Source organism: Pelodiscus sinensis, chromosome 2 (genome assembly GCF_052426305.1).
Source record: "Pelodiscus sinensis isolate ZL-2025 chromosome 2, ASM5242630v1, whole genome shotgun sequence".
Taxonomy (NCBI): Eukaryota; Metazoa; Chordata; order Testudines; family Trionychidae; genus Pelodiscus; species Pelodiscus sinensis.
Window position 1 is genome coordinate 68,399,824 of NC_143053.1, and position 25,842 is coordinate 68,425,665.

The 25,842-nt window shown below is 39.0% G+C and overlaps 1 protein-coding gene across 6 annotated transcripts in view; it reads left to right on the plus strand.

Moving 5' to 3' along the window:
- RB1CC1 (RB1 inducible coiled-coil 1) overlaps window positions 1-20,048 on the plus strand; it is a 162,448-nt gene extending 142,400 nt beyond the window's left edge. For 5 of the 6 annotated variants that reach the window (XM_075920708.2, XM_075920707.2, XM_089776257.1 and 2 more), the window contains 4 exons: window positions 5,141-5,199; window positions 12,592-12,728; window positions 18,307-18,377; window positions 19,074-20,048. In XM_075920708.2, the coding sequence (XP_075776823.1) occupies window positions 5,141-5,199; window positions 12,592-12,728; window positions 18,307-18,377; window positions 19,074-19,151 (345 nt within the window). In that variant the 3' untranslated portion in view covers window positions 19,152-20,048. The remainder of the gene's footprint in view (window positions 1-5,140; window positions 5,200-12,591; window positions 12,729-18,306; window positions 18,378-19,073) is intronic. The other variant, XM_075920709.2, reaches the window with a different exon arrangement.
- Window positions 20,049-25,842: the final 5,794 nt, after the last annotated feature.

Here is a 25,842-nt window from a genome sequence, read left to right on the forward strand (position 1 = left end):
GCATGCTTCAACGTTGAACTACCGAAGTTCCTCTGAACATGAGAAGGGGTAATCTTCTTCATGACTTATTCGTATCTTGGACTCACTATTGAGATTTCTGAACTGGCACAAAGATTGGCAGCTTTTTATGTGGGCATTAGTTTTCTAGGAATTAATGACACTACAGTGGAACCTCAGAGTTACAATCACTTGGGGAATGGAGGTTGTTCGTAACTATGAACAAAACATTGTGGCTGCTTTCAAAAAATTTGAAATTTGAGTATGCAGAAATAAATCTGCTTTCAACTATCTTCATTTAAATGAACTAAGCATAGAAGCAGTTTCCTTACCTTGCCAAATCTATTTTATACTTTTCCTTTGTTTTTTGGGAGCTTTTTTAGTAGTTTACCTTAAATATAGGTCTTTTTCTTTCTTTCTTTGGGTGTGGGTGTGGGGTTGGTTCCAAATGCGGTGTATGATTTACTGGTCAGTTCATGACTTCAGTGTTTGTAACTCTCAGGTTTATTATGTTAGTTATATTTCATATGTATCACTGAACAGCCATCAGAGGGGTGATAATTTTTGGTAACTACTAAGTTGAAGCAGATTTGGAACAGCCTAGTGAAAGGCTTTATATCCTATTACAGATCCCTTAAGTGAATCCATAGACCGTTGAATTTATTCCTGTTACTTGTAGCTTAGAACTCAAAGAGTTAGTTGATAAAATTATTACACAAGGGTCTGAATCACCTGCATTAATCTAGTTTTACACCAGTGCATCAATAAAGTTAAAAATATCTGTCTGGGATTTGGGAAGGGTGACCAAACACTTGGAGCTAACAGTTTTATTGAAAAAAAAATCTATTTGGCTTAAGGAACCGATAGCAGAGTAAGATAGTTGCAAGACAGGTGCTGGAAGGGCTAACATCTGTTAGTTAAATAGGAATCTGTTGTTGCATTTAAGCTACTTTTCTAGGTAAATAAAACTTGCGTATTTACCTGGCCTTTCTAACTGGATTGTTGTAATTTGAGGTATGCTTATGAAGCAGACAAGTCCAGAGTTACTTGCTTGTTTAGGTACATCTGTGGATATAAATACATTTAAATGAATGAAAGTTTATTTTAGGAGAACATGTCATAAACAGTGACTAGAGAGCCCCAAGTTTTATTTATCTAGAAAAGTAGCTTAAATGCAACAACAGATTCCTATTTTTAACTAACAGATGTTTGCTGAGAAATCATGTCATTTATGGAAGTCTCCATTTCACATTATAAACTGTATGTGATATAAGTGTAGATGCTTCTTGCATTAATGAAAGGCACTACAGGTTGAACCTCTCTGGTCCAGCTGGACCATGGATGTTGCTGGACAAGAGAGTCCCTCAACCAGAGAGCTCCAGCATCTGGGAGCAGAGGCCAGCTGGGAGTCCAGCAGTGGAGGGGCCAGTGATAGAGGGCCTGGCCAGAAGTGGAGTGGTGGAACCAGTGGCTGGGAGCCTTGCCAGGGGGCCAGGAGTAAAGCTAGTCTAGTGGCTGGGGGACCAGCAGAGCTGGAGCCTAGCCAGTCCCATGGCTACAGGGCCAGTGGCCCAGAACCTGGCCAGGGGATTAGCAGCAGAACCAGGCTGGGAGGTCAGGGACCCCAACCAATGCCAGTGGTGGAGCCCAGTAGCTGTGAGAGGAACGTTGGTGGCCCAAGGGGAGAACCTGAAGGCCAGCAGCAGAGGAGTTGGAATTGATAGAGCCTGGTCCAGCAAACACCCAGGTCAGGACCATTTAGGTCCTGAGAGTGCTGGCCCAGGGAGGTCCAACCTATACTAATATAAATCAAATTGTGTAGCTTAGATAGACTTTTCTATGTCGTGTAGATCTGCCCAAAGTCTATTACAGCCTTAGGTAAACATAGACTAGATGCTAATGCACTCACCTTTAGTGGTCCCAAGTTCAGACCCATCTACTAAAGACTAGGATCTGTTGGCATTACACTATGTTAAGTAGTTCTAAAACAAAAATTAAATGACTGAAAACTGTTAAAATGTGAAAATAAAATGTAAAATTTAATCTGGAACAAAATGTTATTCACATAAAAGATCAAGAAATGTAGGGATTTTGGCTTTACAAATCTGAACATAGTTAGATATCTTTCTCAAGTACGGCAGCTTGTGCAAGATACTTCATTTGGCAAACCTGGAAGAACAATTTAAACTACTTTTACGCATTTGACAGGTTCCAAATTAGTTCTGAACTTCCAGGGCAAAAAAGACTTACCAGTACTTTGTGGATGATTCAAAGGTGACATTGTCTCCCATGTGTAGCAGTGCTCAAAGATAATCTGGTTTTAGACTGTAAAAGAGAATAATACCGGAAATGTCATTATTTAAAGTTCATTGCTTCCTTGCCAATTTTGTACTACTTTCAGCTTTAGTCTTTTCATCATGAATAGAAATAGAAAGTTTGGAGAAGGGTAATGTGAAAAATTAGTCATGAAGGGGTGCCCATATTTGCAAAGAGTACTGATACTTTTTATAAGAGGAAGCTGTCGATAGGATACATCATACCTCTATACTGACTAAGGGTTATGTTCCTTTAATGCGAATACTTACACAACGTATGAGTAGTACTTTTAACACAGTGGGACTGCCTGCATGTATTTGCAGGATAGAAGTAATTTAGAGAAACTTTAAACACTCCACTGTATCTTTAACAGGGCCACCTAGTTAAATTAAAAGACTAATTTTAAATAATAAATAAAACATTAAAATAATTTTACACAACTATATAAGCAGGATCATATTTACTCTGGCAAACTGGATTCTAATTTTGCTGGAAATTGTCTAATTCTAGTTACTGCAGTTACCTGGAAATTCTGTGACTACTTTGAATGCATTAAAAAAGCGATAAAAACAGAATTAAATATACAACTCTCTAATGCAATAAGTACTGTGTTTTTTTAATTATTTTATTCAGTCACCAAATTTTCAACATGCTATTTGCATTAGAATATATAATTGCATTGTAAAAGTGATTATGGGAACTGTAACATTTAAGGGTATAGGGAGCATTTCTGAGTGCCATCCAGAAAGATGGTTGAACACTAGGGGAAAGAACATCAGTGATGAATTTAAGTAATAAAGTATAACACAATGGCAGTTTTGCTAAGTTTATTTTACATGGACATTCCCTATGAAATACCTGAGATCTATTCCCACCTTCATTAGAAAAGACTTAGATTCAGGTATCTCATCTGAAAAATGTAGATGCTGAGGTTATGTCTAGACTGCAGAGCTTTTCCGGGATACCAGAAGTATCCTGGAAAAGCTCTGCTACATCTAAGGAATGCATCTGCTTTTCCAAAAAAAAATGTCGGAAAAGAGGATGCGTTTTGTCAGCATCCTTGTAAACCTCATTTTACGAGAAAGAAGGGATGTTCCAAAAGAGGGTTTTTTCCCGAAATTTGGCCCTGTGTAGATGGGCTAATTTTCAGAAAAGCCTCTTTCAGAAGTAAATAGAAAAAAGAGATGCAATTTGTATAGTGCAAATAGCATTTCTTTTTCTGATTTAACTTTGTAGTGTAGAAATAGCCTAACACTATGTTCCGGCCTAAGATAGAGAAATAAGGCTTTGTTCAGAAAATGTTAAAGAAGAGCACAGAAATGTCAATCAGTGGAAGAATTTTGCTATCAGCTGATGTACTTTCAAGGCCAAAAGGCTGTTTTATGCTTTCCACTTTCACTGCTGCATCACTTCCCTCTCTGCTGAAACTTTCATCATTGTCTGCAGCTCCTTTCAGTCTGGTCTCCACAAGTCTTAGTCCATCCTACACTGACAGAGAAAATTAATGCAAGATACGCAACTCGATCTACATAAACTGCATAAATGGAGTTGATGTACCTTGCATCTATTTTCTGAGGCAGCCCCCCAGTCAACAAGAGAAACTCTTCTTTTGACTTCCCTTACTCCTCATGATTGCAAGGAGTTCCAAGGTTGACGGGGACACTCTCAGTGTTTAGTTTAACAGGTCCTTACCAGACCTGCTAAATCAAATGCCAGAAGTTTGACATCCTGAACATTGATCTTTCCAGAAATGTAGTTGTGATTTTATCTTACTAAAACCAGCATGTGCTAAATGCCTTCCTCCAGTTTCTCACAAACATAGGTACATTGATTTATAGTATGCCCAATCATTGAAGACATTCATTTGATCTCTAATTATTGCAGATTCTACTCGAGAATTGTCCTAATTTGTTTTTAGAATCTTCCATAAAGTTTATTCTCTTTCTTGCTCCTTTCTCTTGTCTAGCTTTGTCAAGTTCTCTGACCTTTAATGCCATCCCGCCCTGGTTAGTAAGAAAGTAACTGTTCAGTTGCCTGCCATTTGCAGCATCTTTTTTATACCTCAGTAATGCTCTGCATTATCTCATAGAAAAATGTCTTCTTTTTGTATCTCTTAAATTTTCCACTCTGATATTAACTCTTTAAAACATTTTGGATTATAGTTTGAGAATGCATATAAAAATAAAATTTTCGTGAATTGTAATGATTATTCTTAGTAAAAGTTTTATATTACGAAAGAACATGAAATTTCCAGTGTTTCAATCCTTGTCTCAAAAAACTTATGTTTTGCTTTGGTCATTTTAAAATGTAAGAGGGGACCGGAAAGTGTACACGCGAGCAAAATGGTTAAGATACAGTAAACTTCCGATAATCCGGCACCTTTAGGACTCAGAGGGTACCAGATTATCAGCTGCTCTGTCTCAGGCGTCCCCAAGAGCAGCTGGGGTGCTGCCAGGTTGGTCCCGCAGCCCCGAGGGGCAGCGCTACAGGACCAACCCAGCAGCAGCCAGCTGGTCTGCCCCCACATACATTGATTCAGCTGCTGGTCAATTTCAGCAGCAGCTGAATTGGGGAAGCCGGGTGCAGAGCAGCTCCAATTGTCCGGCTGCCCGGAGCACTTCCGGGTTCCCGATGGTACCAGACCTTCAGGAGTGCCGGAGCATTGGATGCCGGACAAATGGAGTTTTGCTGTAGTAATAAAAACATGTTGTGTTATTTTCAATATTTCTGTCATAGTTCATATATAAATCAAAACAATCTTAATTGCCACTTATCTACAATGTTGGCCAATATTTTATAGTTGTTTGCTTTTTTGTTGCTTTTCCAGATGTCCCAAAGCATGTCTTCAGTGTCTTCAAGACATTCTGAAAAAATAGCTATCAGAGAGTAAGTATATTTGTAGTGAGTATATTTTTATGCTCAAGTTTTGTTCTTCATATGGCTCAGTACATTTTAGGTCTTCAATGACAAATGTACAGGTAAAATATGGACAACCTCAAATTCATATCTGAGACTACAATGAATTTCCTTAATAATAAATCTTTATTAAATGTATAGTTCTTTATATTCTTTTACAATCAAGCTTTCCTTAAATGGTCCATGAGGCTAAATATGTATTTCTAAATTATTTGTGTAACTTCCATCACCATAATTGGGATTTATTCTCATTTCATGGCTTTTTTGTAATGATCAATCTAGTTGGAGATTTCAGCTATAATTTTACGTTAAAAAATAATTACTTTATTCAGAATAACTGCAGTGCAAAAATATGACTACAAATAATTTTACTTTTGAAGATGCCTTTTTTTCAAATAGATGTGTATCATGGGAACTGGTTAGGTGCTATTAAAAATTGAGGGCAAATCCTGGACCCACAATCGGCTTTTTGCTGTTAACCAGATTTCACTGTGGTGTATACCACAAGATCATACTTTAAAGAAAAGTATCTTATTATATGGGTTAATACCCACCTCTGATCATCTGAATTCATATTGTTGCTTATTATGAGATAGGAAGAGGTGTTTGAAGTTGAGTGCCAAGTAATTTTATAGTGATTAAGAATAAGCAAGATAATAGTCATAATTAATTGCAGTTATTAAGCAAAGGCAAGCCTGAGAAATGTTGGATCTGAACTGGCAGGTTGCTTCTTGATGTAGTTCTGTGGCTGTTATTTTTTATTATTATTATCTGTCTAGCTTAGAATCATCGAGCAAGAGATGAGAAGCTGCATTGAGAGTATTACATGAAGTTGAAAGGGAGAAGGGATTGCTGGTAGTTAGCTTCCTTAATTCAGAGAAGCTTTATCCCACTCTTTCCTCTTATTCCTTGGAAGTAGGAAAATACTTCTTTAAACTTCCTGTAATAATCTGGATCTAACTCCAAAACAACAGTTATAAATAATATATATCTAATTGATTAAATTAGAATGAACACACCTTTATTTAATAACTTAAAGCAACAGAGTTTAACAGACTAAAAGTGAATAAAATCAATTAACAAAATACACAGTAATAAAGGAAACTTATCTAACTGGCACTTACTCTGCCACCATTTATCGCACCCCAGAGTGTGCACGCCTCTGAATTCGTTTGCTCGCAAGGGCGTGCTTGAAGTTCTGCAGCTGGAATGGAGACAGCAATGTGCAGTTTGTGTATGTGTCAGTCCTAAGGTTGCCAGGTATCCGGTATTGTACTGGACACTCTGGTTTTGCGCAGCTGGCGAGCGGGGTTCACCGCGGTTCGGCGAGCCCTGAGGATTGGCATTATATGTAAAACAAAGCAGAGTCAAATACAGTAAAAATCGTAAATGACTCATACAGGACCATTGAATACCTATGGATAGAAATCCTATGCTTGAAAAATAAAGAGTATAGCCGCAGGGACATATTAGTGACCACCTAACTGGGATAATTATTGTGACTATGAAATGCTCAGAGATTAGAAAGACTATAAAAATAGAAAGCTAATATCACCCATTATTATTGGTTATCTCAGAATTCATTAGATTCAGGTCCTCTCAAGACCAAATACAGAGATAAAATTTCTAGACACCATTAATGACTTCCTTGAACAAGCTAGTTATGGAACCAACAAAGGAAGAAGCAATTCTTGATTTAGTCCTAAGGTGTGCATAGTATCTGGTCCAAGAGGAGACCATAACTAAGCATCTTGATAATAACAACCATAACATAATAAAATGTAACATGCTCATAGGGTGAAAGATACCAAAGAAACCCCCCACAGTAGCATTTAACTTCAAAAAGGGGAACTACACAAAAATGAGTATATTAGTTAAATGGAAATTAAAAGGAATGGTCGGATTTTTTTTAGGAAACACCATAATACATGCATAATGCAAATTTTTAAAAAGTGAAAGCACCAAAAAATGCTATCATCATTAAGAGACAGAAACAAAAAGACATCCTTTAAATTTGTAAATCAAAGCCTACCGAAGAAGATAGAAAAGAGTATAAAGTCTGGCAAGTCAAGTGTAAAAGTGTAATTACACAGGCTAAAAAAGGAATTTGAGGAGTAGGTAGTGAAAGACCCAAATTAACAGCAAATATTTAAGTACATCAGAAGCAGGAAGCCTACCAACTAATCGGTGGATCTATTGGACAATTGTACTAAAGAAGCAGTCAAGGAAAATAAGGCTATTGTGGAAAGGCTAAATAAAATACAATGGATCAGACTTCACTGCAAAGGATGTGAAAGATTCCCACACCTAAGCTGTTCTGTTTAGTTGAAAAATCTGAAGAACTGTTTGAGATCGAGGTGTCAGTAGAGGTGGTTTTGGAACAAATTGATAATTAAACAATACTAATTCCACAAACCAGATGGTATTCTCCCAAGAGCTCTGAAGTAATTCAAATATGAAATTGCAGAGCTGTGGTATATAACCTGTTGCTTAGGATCTACCTCTGTACTAGATGACTGGCTATATAATGCCAGTTTTTTTAAAAGGCTCCATAGGCAATCCTGATAATTACAGTACTGTAAGCCTAAATTCAGTTTCAGGCAAAGTGGTTGAAACTGTACTAAAGAACAGAATTATCAGATGAACACAGTATGTTAGGGAAGAGTCAGCATAACTTGTCTAAAGGAAAATCGTCCCTGACCAACGTAACAAAATTCTTTGAGGTGTTAACAAGTATGTAGCAAGGGCAATCCTGTGGTTATAGTCCACTTTGACTTTCAGAAAGCTTTGATAAGGTCCCTCACCAAAGGTTCTTAAGCAAAAGGAGGAGTTGTGAGATAACAGGGAAGATCCCCTCACAGAGCAGTATCTTATTACAAGAAAACAATGAATGAAATAAATAGTAAGTTTTCACAGAAGAAAAAATAAATATTGGAGGTCCCCAAGGGTCTGTATTAGGACCAGTATTGCTCAGCATATTCATAAATCATCTGGAAATTGGAATAAATAGTGAAATGGCAGAGTATGCAGATAATAGAAAATTACTCATGATAGTTGAATCCAAATCAGACTGCAAAGAGTTACAAAGGGATCCTTAACAAATGATGTGAATTCAGTGTTGATAAATGCAATGTAATGCACACTGGAAAACATAATCCCAACTACACATACAAAATGACAGGGTCTAAATTAGCTGTTACTGCTCAGAGATCTTGGATTGAGTATGACTAGTACTCGGAGAACATCTGTTCAAAATACAGCAGCTATCAAAAAAAACAAAACCCTAATACAATGTTAGGAACCATTAAAAAGAGAGAGAGAAAGTTCATAATGCCTCTGTATAAATTCAAGGTGTATGTTCACCTTGAATACAGTGTGGATTTCTAGTCACCCCTATTTTTGAAAAGATAGATTAGAATTGACAAATTTGAGAGAAGGACAACAAAAATTAAGGATATGGAACTGCTTCCATATGAGGTGAGATTAAAAAAACAGGGACTGCTCAGATTAGGAAAAAATCTGTGGAGGGGTATGATGAAAGTCTATATAATCATGAATGTTGTGGAGAAAGTGAATAAGGAAATGTTAATTTATTTCTTCACATAACACACAAGCCAATGGCACTTAATGAAATTAATAGGCATCAGGTTTAAAACAAGCAAAAGGAAGGACTTCACATATTGTCTCCGGAACTCATTGCTAATATATTGTGAAGATCAAAAGCATACCTGGGTTCAAAAATAGTTAAATAATTTCTTGGCTATTAGCCAAGGTTGTCAGGGACACCATCCCAAATTTTCAATTTATCTAAACATTCAACTGTCAGAAGCTGGGACTGGGTGACGGGATGAATCAATCAATAAATTACCTGTTTCTCTTCGCTTCCTTGGAGCGTCTGGCACTAGCCATTGCTGGAAGACAGGATACTAGCCTAATTAGGTCATTGGTATGACCTGTTATGGCCATTCTTACGTTCTTAAACTGATGAATAATATAAGGAAACCAGGTGTGTGAGTGCAACATGAACACTTGCCTCTACAATGTAGGTAGGGTCAGGTGTGAAAGCACTCAAATACAGTACCTGACAACTGGACCAAATCTAGTATTCTAAGAGTACTTCAAAAAATAACCAAGAATCTGGAACGGTTGGCCCAAATTCTTAGTTTGTTATTGTATCCTGGTATGAGAACAAAAAAGCAATCCTGGATGACTCTTTTAAATAAATTATTCTTACCTCCTTATCAGATGTCCCTGGTTTAACTTGTATGGTTGCAGTTTTCTCTGTTCAAAAGATAAACTTTTTGCATAAGATTGTTGCGGAATTGCTTTGCTATATTACAACTACTATAAAAAACAGAATACATAGTTAAGATATAATGCTCATAGCAGAAACATCATTTCAGAGGAAATAAAGTGGAAAATTTTCTCTGTTAAAATTTATTAACTGACATAGGATGAATTTCACGTTTCACACGCTATTTCTAGAAAAATGTCAGATTTCAAAAAAGATTTGGAAGTAAGAATAAATATAGTTAGATTAGTAGTAGTCATTTTATTGAATGTAATGAAGATTAATCTTTCAGAAATGATGCTGAATATGGCATCTCATACATCCTTTGTTATGAACAATGTAAATCCATATAATTTCATTAATAAAAGAAGTGGTAAAGTTATTAAAATAGATCTAAATGTGTCCAGATAGATGTATAATCAACAGCTTTTGCTGTTTCAATGATTTCTGAAGGCCAGCTTTTTTGAATTATAGCTTCAGAAATTAATTGGGCGACAAATAATTTTAAAATCTGTTTTTAATCTCTGTTCATACATTTTATGTGCATGAAGTAGAAATAAGTTTGTAAAAATAAATTTAGATTTAAGGTGTTTTTCTGTGGTAGTTGAATTTCACAGGCTCCAGATATTTTGCTTCTAAAAAATATTTTTCCAGTCCAATTAATTACATATATGTTTGTGTAAGAGTCCCTCTGCTGTCTCCCTATGAATCATGCACCATTATGTAAAGACGAGTGTAACACAACAAAATATAGCTACGAAGGTGTGAACTCCACAAGTCTATTTATACTTTTACCAAATAACTAGAAAAGACCCTGTCTTGCCTTTTTAAAATTGCAAAGACTTTGTTAATTTAGAATAATTGAAATGTAGAGATAGAAAGAGTCTTCAAAATCAACAAGCCCATTTTGTGATGGGACCAGTTATAGCAAGTGTTTGTCCAGACTGTTTTTAAAAAGCTTCAACGATGGGAATTTCACGGTCTTTTTTAGAAGACTAAGAAGTTGGTGACTTCCTAGTGTAGAAGTGGCCTAACCGACACAAATAAACTGGCCTAGCCACCATTGTGCAAATCTCCTGTCAATTTAGCTTGTACTTCTCAGAAAGGTGAGAAGTACCTGTGCTGATAAGAGAATCCCTCCCATTACCGCAGGGAGCGTCTTCAGTAGCGCAGCTTCATTTTAGGTGTTGACAAGTGCTGAATCAGCTACTAATGAAGAGCTGCTGGAGACTGCACAAATAACCCACAGGAAAAGGCAAAGAGCAGGAAAATGTAACACACTGTTCTCAGGTGACAATCAAAGATCTGGTCTGATATATCTGATGCGGCAGAGATGCATCCTATCATCCTTCAGTTTATGAAGACAAGTTGCTGGCAGATTTGATCTTATGAAAGGGGAACTTCAGTCATCCTAGTTGAAAAAAGCTGGGAAAAGGGCTTTTAGGTAAGCTATCTTATAGGCCTTGTGAGTTAAATTAGGTTATAGAAAGCAAGTTACAATTTTGTTTTATATGTACTCGTTTTTTCCAGTATCCTTTCTTACTAACATTTGAGCATAAACTAAAGTCTTGCCTTCGTATAATCTAGCTAAATGTTGTGTGTTAAGCAGAGTGATGATCCTGCGTTGAATCATGTATTCTGGTTTGTTATTACTTTGTGAGTAGACAATGACCTGAGAGTTCAGTACATGTTCAGTGGAACAGGGATGATCTCTCCAGAGGGATGGTCAGGGTTGCTAACCTGTAGAGAGTGAGACCTGTGGAGGTTTGTAAGGTAGTGCTTGTGTTGCCAGTGGTTAGTGGAATTAAGGAGGTAATCCACAGCAGGCAGAGACAAGACTCCCTCATCCTTGATAACAAGGTGCTTCACCACCCTGGTTAACACTGGGTGCTGGGAAATATCGTAGTTGCTTACACATATGTATTTATTATTTTATTTATTTAAAATATTTTTACCCGCCTCTCTATGTAAAATATTTGAGGTGGCTTACATTTTTTAAAACACAATATAAATATATATAAAATATTAAAATACAAGACCCCAGGGGGACATAAAGCCTGCTAAGATATCTCGAGAGGAGGGACACACACACAGGCTCAAACACCAATAAAAGCACGAGTAAAAAGGGTGGCTTTAGCCTGACACAGAAACAATGCTAATGTTGGCACCATGCGAATATCCTGGGGAAGAGAATTCCACAGCCTGGAAACAAAAGCTGAGAAGGCCCTGCTCTGCATAGATGTTAATCTTATCTCCATAAGTGGGAGAACACTGAGCTGAGCCTCCCCAGCTGACTTCAATCTGTGAGCAGGTTCATATGGGAGAAGATGGTCCTTCAGAGACACCAGACCAAACCTCTTTAGGGATTTATAGGTCATAACCAAGACCTTAAATTGTGCCCAGAAACATACTGGAAGCCAATGCAGCTACCGGAGCACTGGCATAATGTGCTCCGTATAAGGAATATTAATTAAAACTCAAGCAGCCGCATTCTGGACCAGTTGAAGTTTCCGAAGGCTCTTTAGAGGTAGCCCCACACAAAGTGCATTACAGTAATCTAGTCAGGATGTAACAAGATCATGGATCACTGTGGCCAAGTCATGCTTGTTCAGGAAGGGGCATAGCTGGCAGATCAGATGAATCTGCCCAAAAGCACTCCTGGCCACTGAAGAAATTTGGTTCTCAAATGTTAAAAAGGGTCCAGGAGGATTCCCAAGTTGCGTACCTGTTCTTTCGGGGGGGGGGGGGGGGGGAATAATCTCGTCTAGAACAGGTATCATGCCTGTTCTAGACATATATAACTTGGTATAGAAAATTTTGTTTGAAGCACATTCTTAGAAGAAAGAAGAGGTGCCAAAACATTTACACCTATAGGATAGCTTACCTAAAGCCCTTTTCCCGGTTTTTTTCAACCAGGATGACTAAAACCATGAGGCATTGACACGGTCCTCAGGAAACCTACAATTCAAGTAACCGGCATTCCAAAATGTATAGATATTCATAAATGCTAAACAGTGCTAAGTATGTCTGTATTTTTATATTTTGCTGTTAAGTACTATTATTTTATCCAGTTTTCAGGTTGGAGATTTAGTTCTCATTATATTGGACGAGCGCCATGACAACTATGTATTATTTACTGTCAGTCCAACATTGTATTTCTTACATTCAGAGTCTCTTTCTGCGCTGGATCTCAAACCAGGTGAGTGTGGTAAGTGTCAGATAACTCTATGGAGCATAACTTTCTAAGGCACTTAACATGTTCTTATAATCTTATTTTCCTAACAGCTGTTTAATAATTACATAAATAGGTGTATGTTTTAGCTATAGACATAATGCATATGTGTAGCAAAAGTTGTAATTAGTCTTTCATTGAGGTTTCTGTTATAGCCTCATTCAGCAATTATCTGAAAAGTTTGTGCTAGAAGTTAATATTTTGGATGGTAAGAGCAAAATGCATTTATCTTTTTTATTTATGCTGTAAAACAAATTTAAGGCTATATTTATGCATACATACGTGCACATCTGATCCATATATCATATGAAATTACCATGAGGCTTGGTACTAAAATAAGTACAGAGTTTTTATGATGACTGTGAAGGTTTGTCGTTGTGCTGCTACTTGCTGTGTATGTCCTTAATTACATACGTTGACTCCAGTATAAGTACATGAAGTCACTGGAGAGGTTAAGATTTTGTTTGCTTTGTTTGTTTAAACAAGATTTAATAATAATTTAAACTCTACTTGTGCTGCACATGCTATTCTGTGTTTTTCTTAATATAACTGCATGCAATATAATGTAATGCATGTTAATAGCCTATTAGAGGTATTTTTAGATGAGGAATTGCATAGCTATATCTGGAGACAAAATTGGGGTCTCAGCCCATTGTAGAGGTTTGAACTTTCACCTGTGCTCTAGAAGGAATTGACCTTAAAAAGCCAAACACTCTGTTTTATTTAAAATTATTTTCCCTCCAGTCAAAGAAATCTTCTGCGGCATGGATGGCATGTTATTCATCTGTATGTTCAGAGTGAGAGAATTAGGGGATAACCATAACTTTTTTCCCCTGATTTTTAAATGCCTACATTTGCTGCAGTTTCTCAATCCTACATAAAGGAATCATAGGACTGCAAAGGACCTTGAGAGATTGTGAAATTCACTATACTCAAGGCAGGACCAAGCACTGTCTCAACCATCCATTCTAGTTTAACCTGCTTTTAAATATCTCCAGTGATGGAGATTCCACAGCCTCCCTAGGCAATTTATTCCAGTGCTTATCCACCCTGGCAGGAATTTTTTCCTACTGGGCAACTTAAACGTCACTTGCTACGATATAAGCCGATTTCTGCTTATATTATCAGAGGCTAAGGAGAATAATCTGTTTCCCTCTTCTTCTAACATCGTTTTATGTCCTTGAAAATAGTTCTCATGTCCTTTCTCAATCTTCTCTTTTTTAGACTAAATAAACTAAATTATTTGATTTTTCCCTCATCATTAATCATTTTTGTTGCTCATTTGAAAGCCTGCTGGCATTGTTTGTACAAGAAGTTGTACCTGGCAAAAATAACATTCCTATAGTTATTCCCACATGCTGTACCCTCCATAATATTTGTGAAGGAAAGGGTAAAAGCTTCACTCAGGGCTGGACGACTGATCCAGCTCAGCACCTAGAAACCAAGTTTGAACAACCCAAGACCAGGGCTATTTGAGGAACACAGAATGGGGACATGGTCAGGGATGCCGTGAGCAACAATTTGATGCTGAAAGTCAATAAAACTTGTTGCCATGCATGCAGCAGCAGTGGCTGCATTGCTAGGGGGTTACTCTGATTGGTCTGTATGCTGTACTGAGTGCTACAGTCGCTGTAGCTTTGCTAGGGTTGGCTTGCTTGTTTGCTTTTATGTAAGGGAATAAAGATTGCTTTGAAATGCATGCATTTTACTTATTAAAGACAGTAAACATAGGACACATGTGAAGCATGAAACTCGCGGAGCGGGGGAGTGCACTTGAGTCCACCACCCTGTGCTCAAGATGCTGATGCTGTATCCTAGGACACTCAAGAACCCACCCCATCTTCAGAGGGTCCCTTATATGGCTTTCAAAATGCAGGAGACAGCTCCATCCCTGGGGCAGCCCTGTGTTGGCTATCCAGCTGTTCCCAGGGTGGGAGGGACTCAAGCCCCAACCTTGCACTCCCCAGGCAAATGCTGTATCCCTAGTTCCCAGGTGAAGCATGAAACTTGGTGGGAGATGGCAGTAGGGGGGAGAGGCAGGAGGTGAGGCATGCCCTGTGAGTTTAATAGATTTTCATGAATTTTCCAAGATAATAGTTAACGGCTCAGATATATCCTCAGTCAGCTCCTTGCATTTCATCCGGCCCTGGTGACTTGAAGACATCTAACTTGTCTAATATCAGAGGGGTAGCCGTGTTAGTCTGAATCTGCATAAACAATGAGAAATCGTGTTCTACCTTGTAGACCAACAAATTTATTGGAGCATAAGCTTTCATGGACAAAGACCCACTTTGTCAGATGCATAACTTGTCTAAGTAATTGTTAGTTCTTTCCCTGTTTTAGCTTCTGATCCTAGTCCATTTTCACTGGCATTCACTCTTAAACATCCATTTTCCACCAACTTTCTTGCTGAACACTGAAACAAAGAAGTCTGTAAGCACCTCTGACATTTCCACATTTTCTGTTACTGTTTTTCTCTCTTCATTGATTAATGGCCCTGCACTGTCATTGGTCTTCCTCTTGTTTCCAATATATTTGTACAATGTTTTTCTTGTTGCCCTTTTGTCTCTAGCAAGTTTGATCTTGTTTTGTGCCTTGGCCTGTCTAGTTTTGCCCCTACATGCTTGTAGTGTTTGCTTATATTTATATGGCCTTTCAAAATCTGTCCCTTGTGCCCCCAGTTTTAAATGTAAAGAACATTATTTAGGGCATATATCAAAAGGTAGTTTTGCATTCATCTCCTAATATGTTCATATAGGTTTCCACAGGTATGCCAGCATTGAACTTTTTTTCCATTAGCAAACCAGGGCATAGTTATGGTGAATAGTACTAGTAACTTTTTGTTAGTTAGCAAAATAATCACATAGTTCCTAAAAACCACCAAACACTTAAAAAGTACTGAGACTGTGCTGAAAACCTGGGACTGATACAAGATGTATCCTTTATAAAACAGGTTGAACTTCTACGTCAAATACAAAACAGAATGCATACTTAATGATGACAGAGTGGTATGGCCATAATTACGAAATAAGACTAGTGGAACTGACGTATCCAAACCAACATGGGTTTTTTTTTTCCCCAATTCATTTTGATACCCAATGTCTTACACATAAAAGGTTACATAAACATCCTCAGCAAAGATAATATTAAGGAGTATATAATTATAAACACAGACTGATAATTGATATTTTTTGAATCTGAATATATTATATTTGTGTAAATATAAGGTATGTACAAGTTTCCCACCCCCAATAACATTACTTGTTTAAACTGTGGAGAGATGGTACTTTCCCTTCATAATTAAGGTTGCCACTTACTTTCCATACAAAGGACCATATTCAGCCAATCAGACTTCTGCCGTATTTTTGTAAAACACGTATTTGGTGTTTCCCACCATGGGGAGCGGTCCCCCTGGAATGTATGGGAGTTGTCTAATATGACTAGGGCAGGAGAAAGGAGTATTGGGGCATGGGAAGCTGCATGAGCCTGGATGTGTGTACACAGCCGACGGACAGTGGCATGCAGTTTCTTCAACACTGCCCATCTTCCCTGCCTATTCCCTCACATTTTCCAAGCATCTGACCAAAGTTGTATCTTACATATATGGGACAATAAACTCAAGCAGCAGTACTAACTTCACTAAAAGTTGTTTTTCTTTTTTTTCTGAAAAGCAAACCAAAAAAAGTTGGAAACAGGAAAGGAAAGTGTGGGAAAGAATGAATGGAAAAGAGGAAAGGAGGTGAACTGCCCATTCTCAGTTAATCACGAGGAGGGCTCTAAAAATATAAATTTGATACACACTCACAAATACCCTTTAACTTCTCAGTTTGAAATTTGTTATGGTTCTTCTCTGGTCAGAAATAATTTTAAGGTTTAGAAGAACCACACAATGTAAAGGATATTAAGACTTTGTTAAGGGAAATTTGGGAAATTTGTTCTCTCCCTGTTTTCTGTGGGAATCTGACAAAGATTGCAAGATAAAAATAGTGGAGAGGAGGATGTGCATACAATCACATTTTTAGAGTTTAGTTTTAAGTTATTAGTCATAAATTTAATAACTACTGGGAATGCTATGAAGGTTGGTGACAGGCACAATAATAGACATAAAGCCTCTCACAAAGAAAATAAATGCAGTATGGTTCTTGCAGATATTACTGATTTAGAGGCACACTGCAACTGTTTCACATTAATGGTAACCTCTGAAAATTATTGCTATATTCTTTGCACACATTTTAACATTAACCAGTTAAGACAGTCCCTTGAAATTTAAGATTACCATTCCATTGCCTCCTTTCTATTCCTAAAGCAACTTCATTTTCTCCACCTCTTCCTATTTACGCACCTGTAATGCCTGGGTATTGGGGCCCCTACATTTGGAAGAACTGGAAATGTACAGTAGAATGTCAGCATTCTGTTTCCTAAATATTTCCAGTAGGGATGTTAAAATGCATTTATTTTTGTAAATGTGTAACCATTGAAAATTTCAGTGTTTACATGTTGGGGAGAGCAAGTGGAAGCCAGTGCTCTCAGAGAGTCAGCTTTTAAGCTGGCTCCCTTGAATCACTGGCTCCTGCCAGCCCCCACCTTGCACTGCTACTTCTATGGGAGGTATCAGTGAAGGGCGGAGGGGCAGCTCTGCCTCCCTTCCCTTATCTGCTCCCCGCTGCTTCTGATGCAGAGGGTACATGTTCACATCCCTAGTTTCCAGCATGTTTCTTTACAAAAGTTATATTTGGGAACATAAACTAGGTGAAAGAAATGTGGACTAGGGTCGAAGAAACAAGCATTGAGCTCCATTCATGCTGCAGAAACCTGGCGGAGTTCTGAGATCACTAGAATTATTTAATACAAATTACTAAAGACATGCAATTTCATAGTCTTCCTGTATGCTGTGGGTTTACTGATGAATGGGAGAGGGTCCTGTGTTCTAGTTTTACCCCAACAGGGCAAATCCAAAGCTAAGAATTGATACAGGTCCCATCTATGCACTTCTTATACCAGTGGCAGAGAGGAATAATATCCTTTGGTATAGATGGTTGTGACAGTTTTCTTCCCCTATTTGATCTGAGGAAGTGGGTCTGGCCCACGAAAGTTCATCATCGAATAAACCATCTTGTTAGTCTTTAAAGTGCTACATAGTCCTGTTTTTTGTTATAACTAACACTTAGTATTTTTTATGAGTGCAAGATGAGCATGCATTTCCTAGCTGCTGTAGTAATATAGATGTACTTAATTCGTCTTCATGAAGAGTTTTGTTACCAATTGGCACTATTCTAATTTCTAGGTGTCCTGTTGTTCCTAAAGCGCTTAACGTTTTTCTTTTAATGTTTGTGTAAGTTCATCATTTCAGCTTTTTAAAAATTACTTTATACAATCTAAGGTACTTCAGTGTGAAATGTAGATCATAGCCACAGTTTTCAAATATATCACTTCATAGTCCTTGTGAAAATCAGACCAGTTTATTTAGAAGGTTAGCTTTGTAGCACCCATGTTTGAAAATGGGAGAACAGTAATACATCATACGTTATTAAATAAATGCTTTGATTCTGTTTAGCTTCAGGTGCATCTAGAAGACCATGGGTGCTAGGAAAAGTAATGGAAAAAGAATATTGCCAGGCAAAAAAGGTAAGGAAATATCACTAATAAACATGTAATTATTTATAATCAGTATGCAAAAAATGGATCCAGATTCCTTTAATCTTACTCTTGTTCATTACTATATTTCTCTCAAGTATCACCAGTGAAAATGAATGAGACTGCTTGTGGAGTAAGTTTGACTCAGCTTGAGTAAAAATATGGCAGAATCTAACCAGTAGTTACCAGTGACTAGAAATAGTCACATTGATTGATAGGTTCATGAGGGTGATTATACTTGCTTTTATCAATTAATTGGAAATGCCTTATGCATATCAAAAAGTAGCTTATTTGTAATTTTGCAGTCCTACCTGGTACACTAGCCACTGCTTTTTATGAGCTGTTTTGGAGATACCGCATAATACAGGTGGAAAATACTCATTTCTAAATGGCTTTGATTTCTGATCTGTTGCTGCATCACAGGGCCAGAGGACTAACTCCTGTAGCAGCACAGAGCAGCCATTAGCCAATCAGCGCATCTCCCTATTAATGATGAGCCATCAGTGACTGGTTTCAGCTGTCAGTTCAGACAAATAGGGTTGCCTAGTCTGCCTCCATGTACCAATTTTAAAAGTGCGGAGAGTGCAAATAAATTTCTGCTCTGAAACATCTTAGTGAAAGCAGAACAAAGTAGAAGGTTTTTGGTATACAGATTGAAGTAATTGTATGTTTTTGTTTCTCCTTTAGGCACAAAACAGATTTAAAGTCCCGTTAGGTACAAAATTCTACAGAGTGAAAGCAGTGCTGTGGAACAAAAAAGTATAACACAATATTCATTCGGTCTCGTTATTTTCTGGCTTGTCCTTCAATGATCATTCATCACTCTAAGTACCAGGCCATCTTTTTATACCAAGGTCATGTGACAATATGCTTCACGGATATACTTTTACTTTTTAATGGGCTTACATTTTAGAAACAAGAATTTCATCAAAATCCCCAGCCCTGTAACTTCCAGTTTTTTTATCAAGATAATTTTAGGAGTGTGGACCAAAGGAGTTCATTTTCTCAAAGGGCAAACCTTGTGCATCATGGCTTATTATTAGCCATGTTAATTGCCTGTTAAATATACATTAGCTTGAATTTAGATGTTAAATGTTAGTTACCATTATTACCAGCATATGTCCTTTTGTGAAATCATTTAAGTACTTGCACTCTTTAACAGATTCTTTATAATATGTATAAATTCATCAACTATTTAAAGAGGAGTGTTCATTGCATGCCAATAATTATAATTTTTCTTCAACATGGGTTTGCCTCAGCAGATGAATAAAGATAACTACTGCATCTTCTTTCATTACATTAAAATGCCCTTTAATGTTTAAAAAAACAACCTTGTAGTTTGATGGGCTGATCTGAGAATCAGTCACAGGTAAATCTTCAATCTTCAAAAGCACTTTTGATGGATTGATCACATAGATTCTGAAGGGAAGAATTCCTGTGCTGTTAGATTTAAAGTGAAGCACATGAACCTTCCCAACAACACAGAAGTCTTGTATTAATCTATTTAGAAAAATCATATTGATGAAAATTGTATTTCATGGTTGAGTTTCAGGAAAAAACCTCATTGTACATTAACCATACAAGAGTCATTTGAGTAACAGAAATTATTGTAATTGTAAAAGACATGTAGAATTTTAAAACAATAAAGATTTGAACCCTAAATGTCTGAATAGCATGTGCCTTTTTAAATGTATGCTTCATATAGAATATGGTAAGTACTGACATGATGTTACAACTTCTCAATTATAAATTGCTCATGCTCATTAGAAATGCCTGTATTTCCCCAAAGGAAACACTGTTCTTCTCTGAGTGCTTGTATGTCAATTCCATTCTAAGTGTACATTCACCTATGTGTGCAGTTGCTAGAGATTTTTGCTTCAGCAGTATCTATAATGTCAGTAGTTGCACTCCCTTGAGTGCTGTACAAGTGCATAGGTATATCATGCGCAGCTGACCCAATAGCGCCTCAGTTCCTTTTGACAGCCCATCGTAGTTAGTGTCTTTCCTTGTAAATCAAGAGCTAATGGTTTTGTCTCTTCTGACATAGAGCCTTAGGGCCTTTAAATAGTTTGTTTATAGTTAAGTGTAGTTATCCGCAAACTCACTAGACATGGAACCTCAGCAAGGTTCCATACCCAGAGAACTTTTGCATTTCTGGAAGGGAAAGGAACCCCAACAGAAGCAAAGCTGGAGCTACTCTACTAGTCTCATCCAGATATGCAATCAGATTTATCCACCTCCTTTGCTTTATAACCCAGGTGGAATGCAGACAAGTATAAGTTCCCCCAGTGATTCTTCTTGAAGAAGAAGGAACTTTGTGACTGGGAGCTCAGTTAAGGACAGGGCAAGACAATCAAGTGAGAGACAGGGGCACACTGACATTGCTGAAAGCCCTCATTGACTCAAAAACACCTGTTACTCCGGCTAATTGGTAGTGGAAGGGGTAGAACACCTCATGAGACTACCTTCTTCTTCTGTGTTGACCAAGCAACATATCTGGATGTTTTTAAGCCCCTTGAATAGCTTCTCCTTCTATCTCTTCCATACAGGTTACTTCATAGGGATTACTACAGCGTCCAAAGCTTCTCCCATTTGGTGCTCATAAAACTCAGCTGCTAAGTGGCTTGCTCAGATACCTACAACCAGTTATGTCAGATCAGTATCAGTCAAGTCAGTGTAGCACTCCCCTGTGTAAGAACAAGACATTTGTCTGTTCCTTTTAATCTTCTGTTTTTAACTAAGCAATGAGTCTCTTAACTATGAACATTCCCACAGGTTTGATTAAACATTCCCACTCAATAGTTTCATTAAAATCTTCTAAAACCTAGTCATCTTCCATGTGGACAGAGATGGAGGCACCGAGAATATGTGATGTTATAAAAGTAGCCTTTTCATTTCTTTGATTTAGCTTCTTTGTATTTACCAGATATAAATCATGTCTCTTTTCTTCCTACTCAAGGCACATGCTGGTAATTGAACGGTAAAAAGCAATAGCTATCGCACCTGTAATAATTCTTCAAGCTTGGAACTAGAAGTCATTTAGAGTGTGAAAAGTAAATATATAAATCACCTAAAGAAATAAAACACTGTAATTATTAATCATAAATGCAGACTGTGAAAAGGAAAAGTCCTTCTTTGCTTACGTTCACTGTTAAAAAGAATGTCAGGATGTGGACTATTATTGTTACATGAAGTCATACTTCTAGAATATAAACAACCAGCAATAGCCTGATTTTTTTAGGAATATTTGTCATGTGTTTCATTTTATAATCTTTATGTATATTTAAAATGGAAATTCTGTCAAACAAAACCATAACATGTTCAGTAATGATTCTGAGCAGTCATTTAAAAAATATTTGGTTTACATACTTTTTAGATGGTGCAGCCTTACTAATTCCTGGAACTATGAATGTTATGCACCCCTTTGTTTCATCGTGCCCCTCAATAATAAAATCGTGTACATATCTTTATATTTTGCATAAGCTATTTTTGCCAAGGGTAGAGGAGGGACTAGATTTTCTAATATGTACTTTACATTGCTGATTTTTGTGATTCTATATATACTTACCTGATTGCAAGACACTGATTTTTTTTCTGCAGGCAAAATATTATGCTGCTAATTGGACACATTTTAATCCATCAGTATGGCCTTTGAACAGTGGTGAGGGGTTGGGTTTTTGTTGTTGTTGTTGTTTTTTAAATGAGTGGCAAACTAAAAAGAAATGAGTTACAATACTCAAAAATAGCTGAAAGAAAGTTTTAATCCTGTATACTTTCACACATTGGAGCTATTTTTAAGATCTTTTCTGTGTTTTTGGAGTGATTATCTCCAGAAGAAGTTTTATATGCTATTAATCAAGGTTAAGTTACTTGTTTCAAGCCTAATAAGAGTTTAGCAAACAAAATAAAGGATTTTGGAGTTAGTAACACATTGTTTTAAGCCAGTTTTATGCCTTTCCCCCAATTTAACTAAAGTGATAGGAACCATTTCAAGGAGATTTACAGTGGCTTTAATGCTTGCCCTCTTGAGCCGTTATGTTAAGGGTGAAACACCTACACCAGATCAGCCAGGATAAAATGATTACAAGAACCATCTGTTTAGCTTATGACAGTAATGGAATTTTCCATGCAGAAAGAATTGTCAACTGCCTATTTAGAGCAAGTTACGGTTCTTTGCACCACTTTGGTTCAACCGGTGTAGCAGAAGGCAGTATACAGCAGTACTTAAGGTTCAGCAATGGGTCCTATGCTTGTAAGATGGCATGGGGGTGGAACCACTTGAGCAGAAAAGTATAGTAATTTGTGAGAGCAGAATACGGGGACTTCATATATGTGGCCCATGCAGTTAGTTTTCCCCTCAAACCCAGACATCCTTGTGTACATGGATAGGAAGCAGGACCAAGGATCTATCCTCATTTCACTCAGCAATACCCCTTCTGTGACTGCCCCTTGTCTCCTTGTACTCTTCAGAATGTGTTTGTGCCTGGCACTGAGTGCCTTTAGGAATAGTAACTGCTTCATGTGTCCCCCTTCCTATGCCGGTGGAGTCATTGTTTAAAATGGAAGAGAGTGGTTAAATATAGGACTATTGGCTACAATAGAATAATCATTCGGAGCCAGCAAATACCCTGTAATGTTCATCCAGATGCCTGCATTTTCAAGTAAGTGCTAAAAAGAGACATTTTAATTATTCTGAGCTTTTATGTTGAAATGTTTAATTTTGGTAACAAGGGAGTTTATCACATACATAGTTCTTGTTTCATTATTAAACTCCAGTGACATTTCTGTATGCGATAGCTAGCATTAATTGAAGTTGTTACATGCTTCTCCAAGCAGTCGGCAGTACCAGTGTGATAATGATAAATTACAGTACAGGCAGTCCCCGGGTTACATACAAGATAGGGACTGTAGGTTTGTTCTTAAGTTGCATTTGTATGTAAGTTGGAACTGGCGTCCAGATTCAGCCGCTGTTAAAACTGACCAGCGGCTGACTACAGGAAGCCCGAGGCAGAGCAGACTTGGGGACGCCTGAGGCAGAGCAGCTGGGGCACTGCCGGGTTGGTCCAGTAGCGCCGAGGAGCGGCGCTGCGGGACCAACCCAGCAGTGCCCCAGCTGCTCTACCCCAGGCGTTGTCGAGAAAAGCCTGGTTTGCTGGGGGGGGGTGCACTATCTGCGCTCCCCCCCCCCCCAGCAGACCAGGGAGACGCGGGAGCAGCTTTTCTCGCCGCGGAGGACGCGGGCGGCGGGACCACGGCGCTTCTGGGCAGTCCCGCCACCCGTGTCCTCCGCAGCGAGAAAAGCCCCGTTCGTATGTAGGGATCTGACGTAAGTCGGATCCACGTAACCCGGGGACTGCCTGTAAGTGGCAAATGATTATGAATTAATGTCTTTTAATTGAACTGGTTAGAATTTTTGACAAAATACAGATTGGACCTCCCTGGCCCAGCACCCTCAGGACCTGAGCTGTCCCAGACCAGGAGAGGTCAGTGCTTCTCTGCTGGCTGCCCTGCTCCTGGGCTCCTCAGGGCTCCCTGCCCTGCCACTGGCCCTACTAAAGCTTCCTGGAACGAACTCCACACCTTGCTGCCTTCCTGCTGCCCCAGGGTGTCTCGGGTTTTCCCAGCAGGGACCACTTGGATGCTGCTGGTCCTGCTGCCATAGGTCGTCCTCTGGAGTTCCCAGGTCGGGCCACCCAGCCGCCATCAGCCCGGCTGCCAATGAGGGTTTCCTGGCCAGGACTGATCTGGCCACCCCATCCTGCTGCTACAGCCACCCTGCTGCCGGTGGGGATACTGTGGGTTCCCCAAGTCGGGCCGCCCACTTCAGCCAGATGTTTGCTGGCAGAGGCTGCCCGGTCACCCCAACTCTGCTTCCGCCTCCCTGATGCAGCCAAGGGTTTTCCAACTGGGCCGGAATTCCCTGGCCATGTGGCCCTACTAATGCTGGGCATTCACCAGCTGCCACCTAGCCCTGCTGATGCTGGGGGCTCTCTAGCCACCGCCTTGATCCATTGATGCTGGGGAGTCCTGGCCAGGCTGGGGGCTCCCCAGTTCCTACATTGCTCCAGCAGTCTTCCATGGCTCTGCCGGACCATACATGTTGCCGGACCATTGTGTCCTGGATTTGAGAAGTTCAACCTGTATTTTTTGTCAGGAAATGCTAATTTGTCCAAACCAAATCATTTCCTGCAAGGTTATTGGTTTTGACAGGAAAGGCCAATTGTTGCCAATTCTGTAATATATCACATCTGACAGGTGGGTCTTCTAGATCATTAAACAGGGGTACGCTATTTCCTTTCACACGCCCTTCCTATTCCCCATCCCAGTCCCTCCTCAGGGACCATTCTCACGAGACAACACTACTTCAGGAGGTCCAACCCCTTCTACACCTAGTCGCCATCGAGCCAGTCCCGGAGCACATCAGGGGAAGGGGCTTTTACTCCCAATATTTTTTAACCCAGAAACCATCGGGGGGATGGATACCCATCTTGGACCTGCATGCTTTAAATAAATTTGTCAGGAAGCAAAAATTTAAGATGGTGACTCTCTGGCAACCATCATACCTATGCTGGAAAGGGGAAAATGGATCTTGTCCCTCGACTTACAGGACGCGTATTTTCACGTCACTATTTACCCCGCTCACAGATGGTTTTGCCACTTTATTGCAGGCTCTTCTCACTACCAATACAGAGTTCTTCCTTTTGGCCTTTCCACCGCCCCGTGTCTTCTCCAAGGTCCTCGAAGTTGCTGTGTCCGCCCTCAGAAAGCAAGATGTTGCAATTTTCCCCTACTTAGATGATTGCCTCTTGGTAGCGCATTCAGAGACAGAGGCTTCCCAGGCTTCCCATCTAACTTGACATCTTTTCCACCAACTAGGCTTTCTGATCAATGAATCAAAGTCCTCCCTCATTCCTGCCCAAAGGATCCAGTTTATAGGCACCATACTGGACTCCACCCACACCAAAGCATCACTTCCTCATGAAAGCCTGCAGAATCTCAAGGACCTAGTCCACTCCTTACAGACCATGCCCAAGAATGTCTGCAATTATGAGGGCAAATGTCACATGCACTTTTGTGGTGCCCAACTCACAATTACACATGTGATGCATGCAGGGGTGGCTTCAACAAGTCTACAGGCCCAACATACATCCCCTTTCCAAGTCCATCCAGCTACCATCACAGGTGAGAACCTCTCTCCTATGGTGATCAGTTCCCCACAGTTTACTCATGAGAACCCCCTTCTGTGCCCCAGAGCTTACAATCTCCATGACCACAGATGCCTCCTTGTCAGGATTGGGAGCCCACATAGGCAAACACACCGCTCAAGGCCTGTGGTCTCAAACAGAAGAACTCCTTCACATAAATGTCTTGGAGCTCAGGGCTGTCCAATATGCATGCAAAGAATTCCTGACCCTTCTAGCCAGCCACAAGATCTGACTATACACCAACAATATAG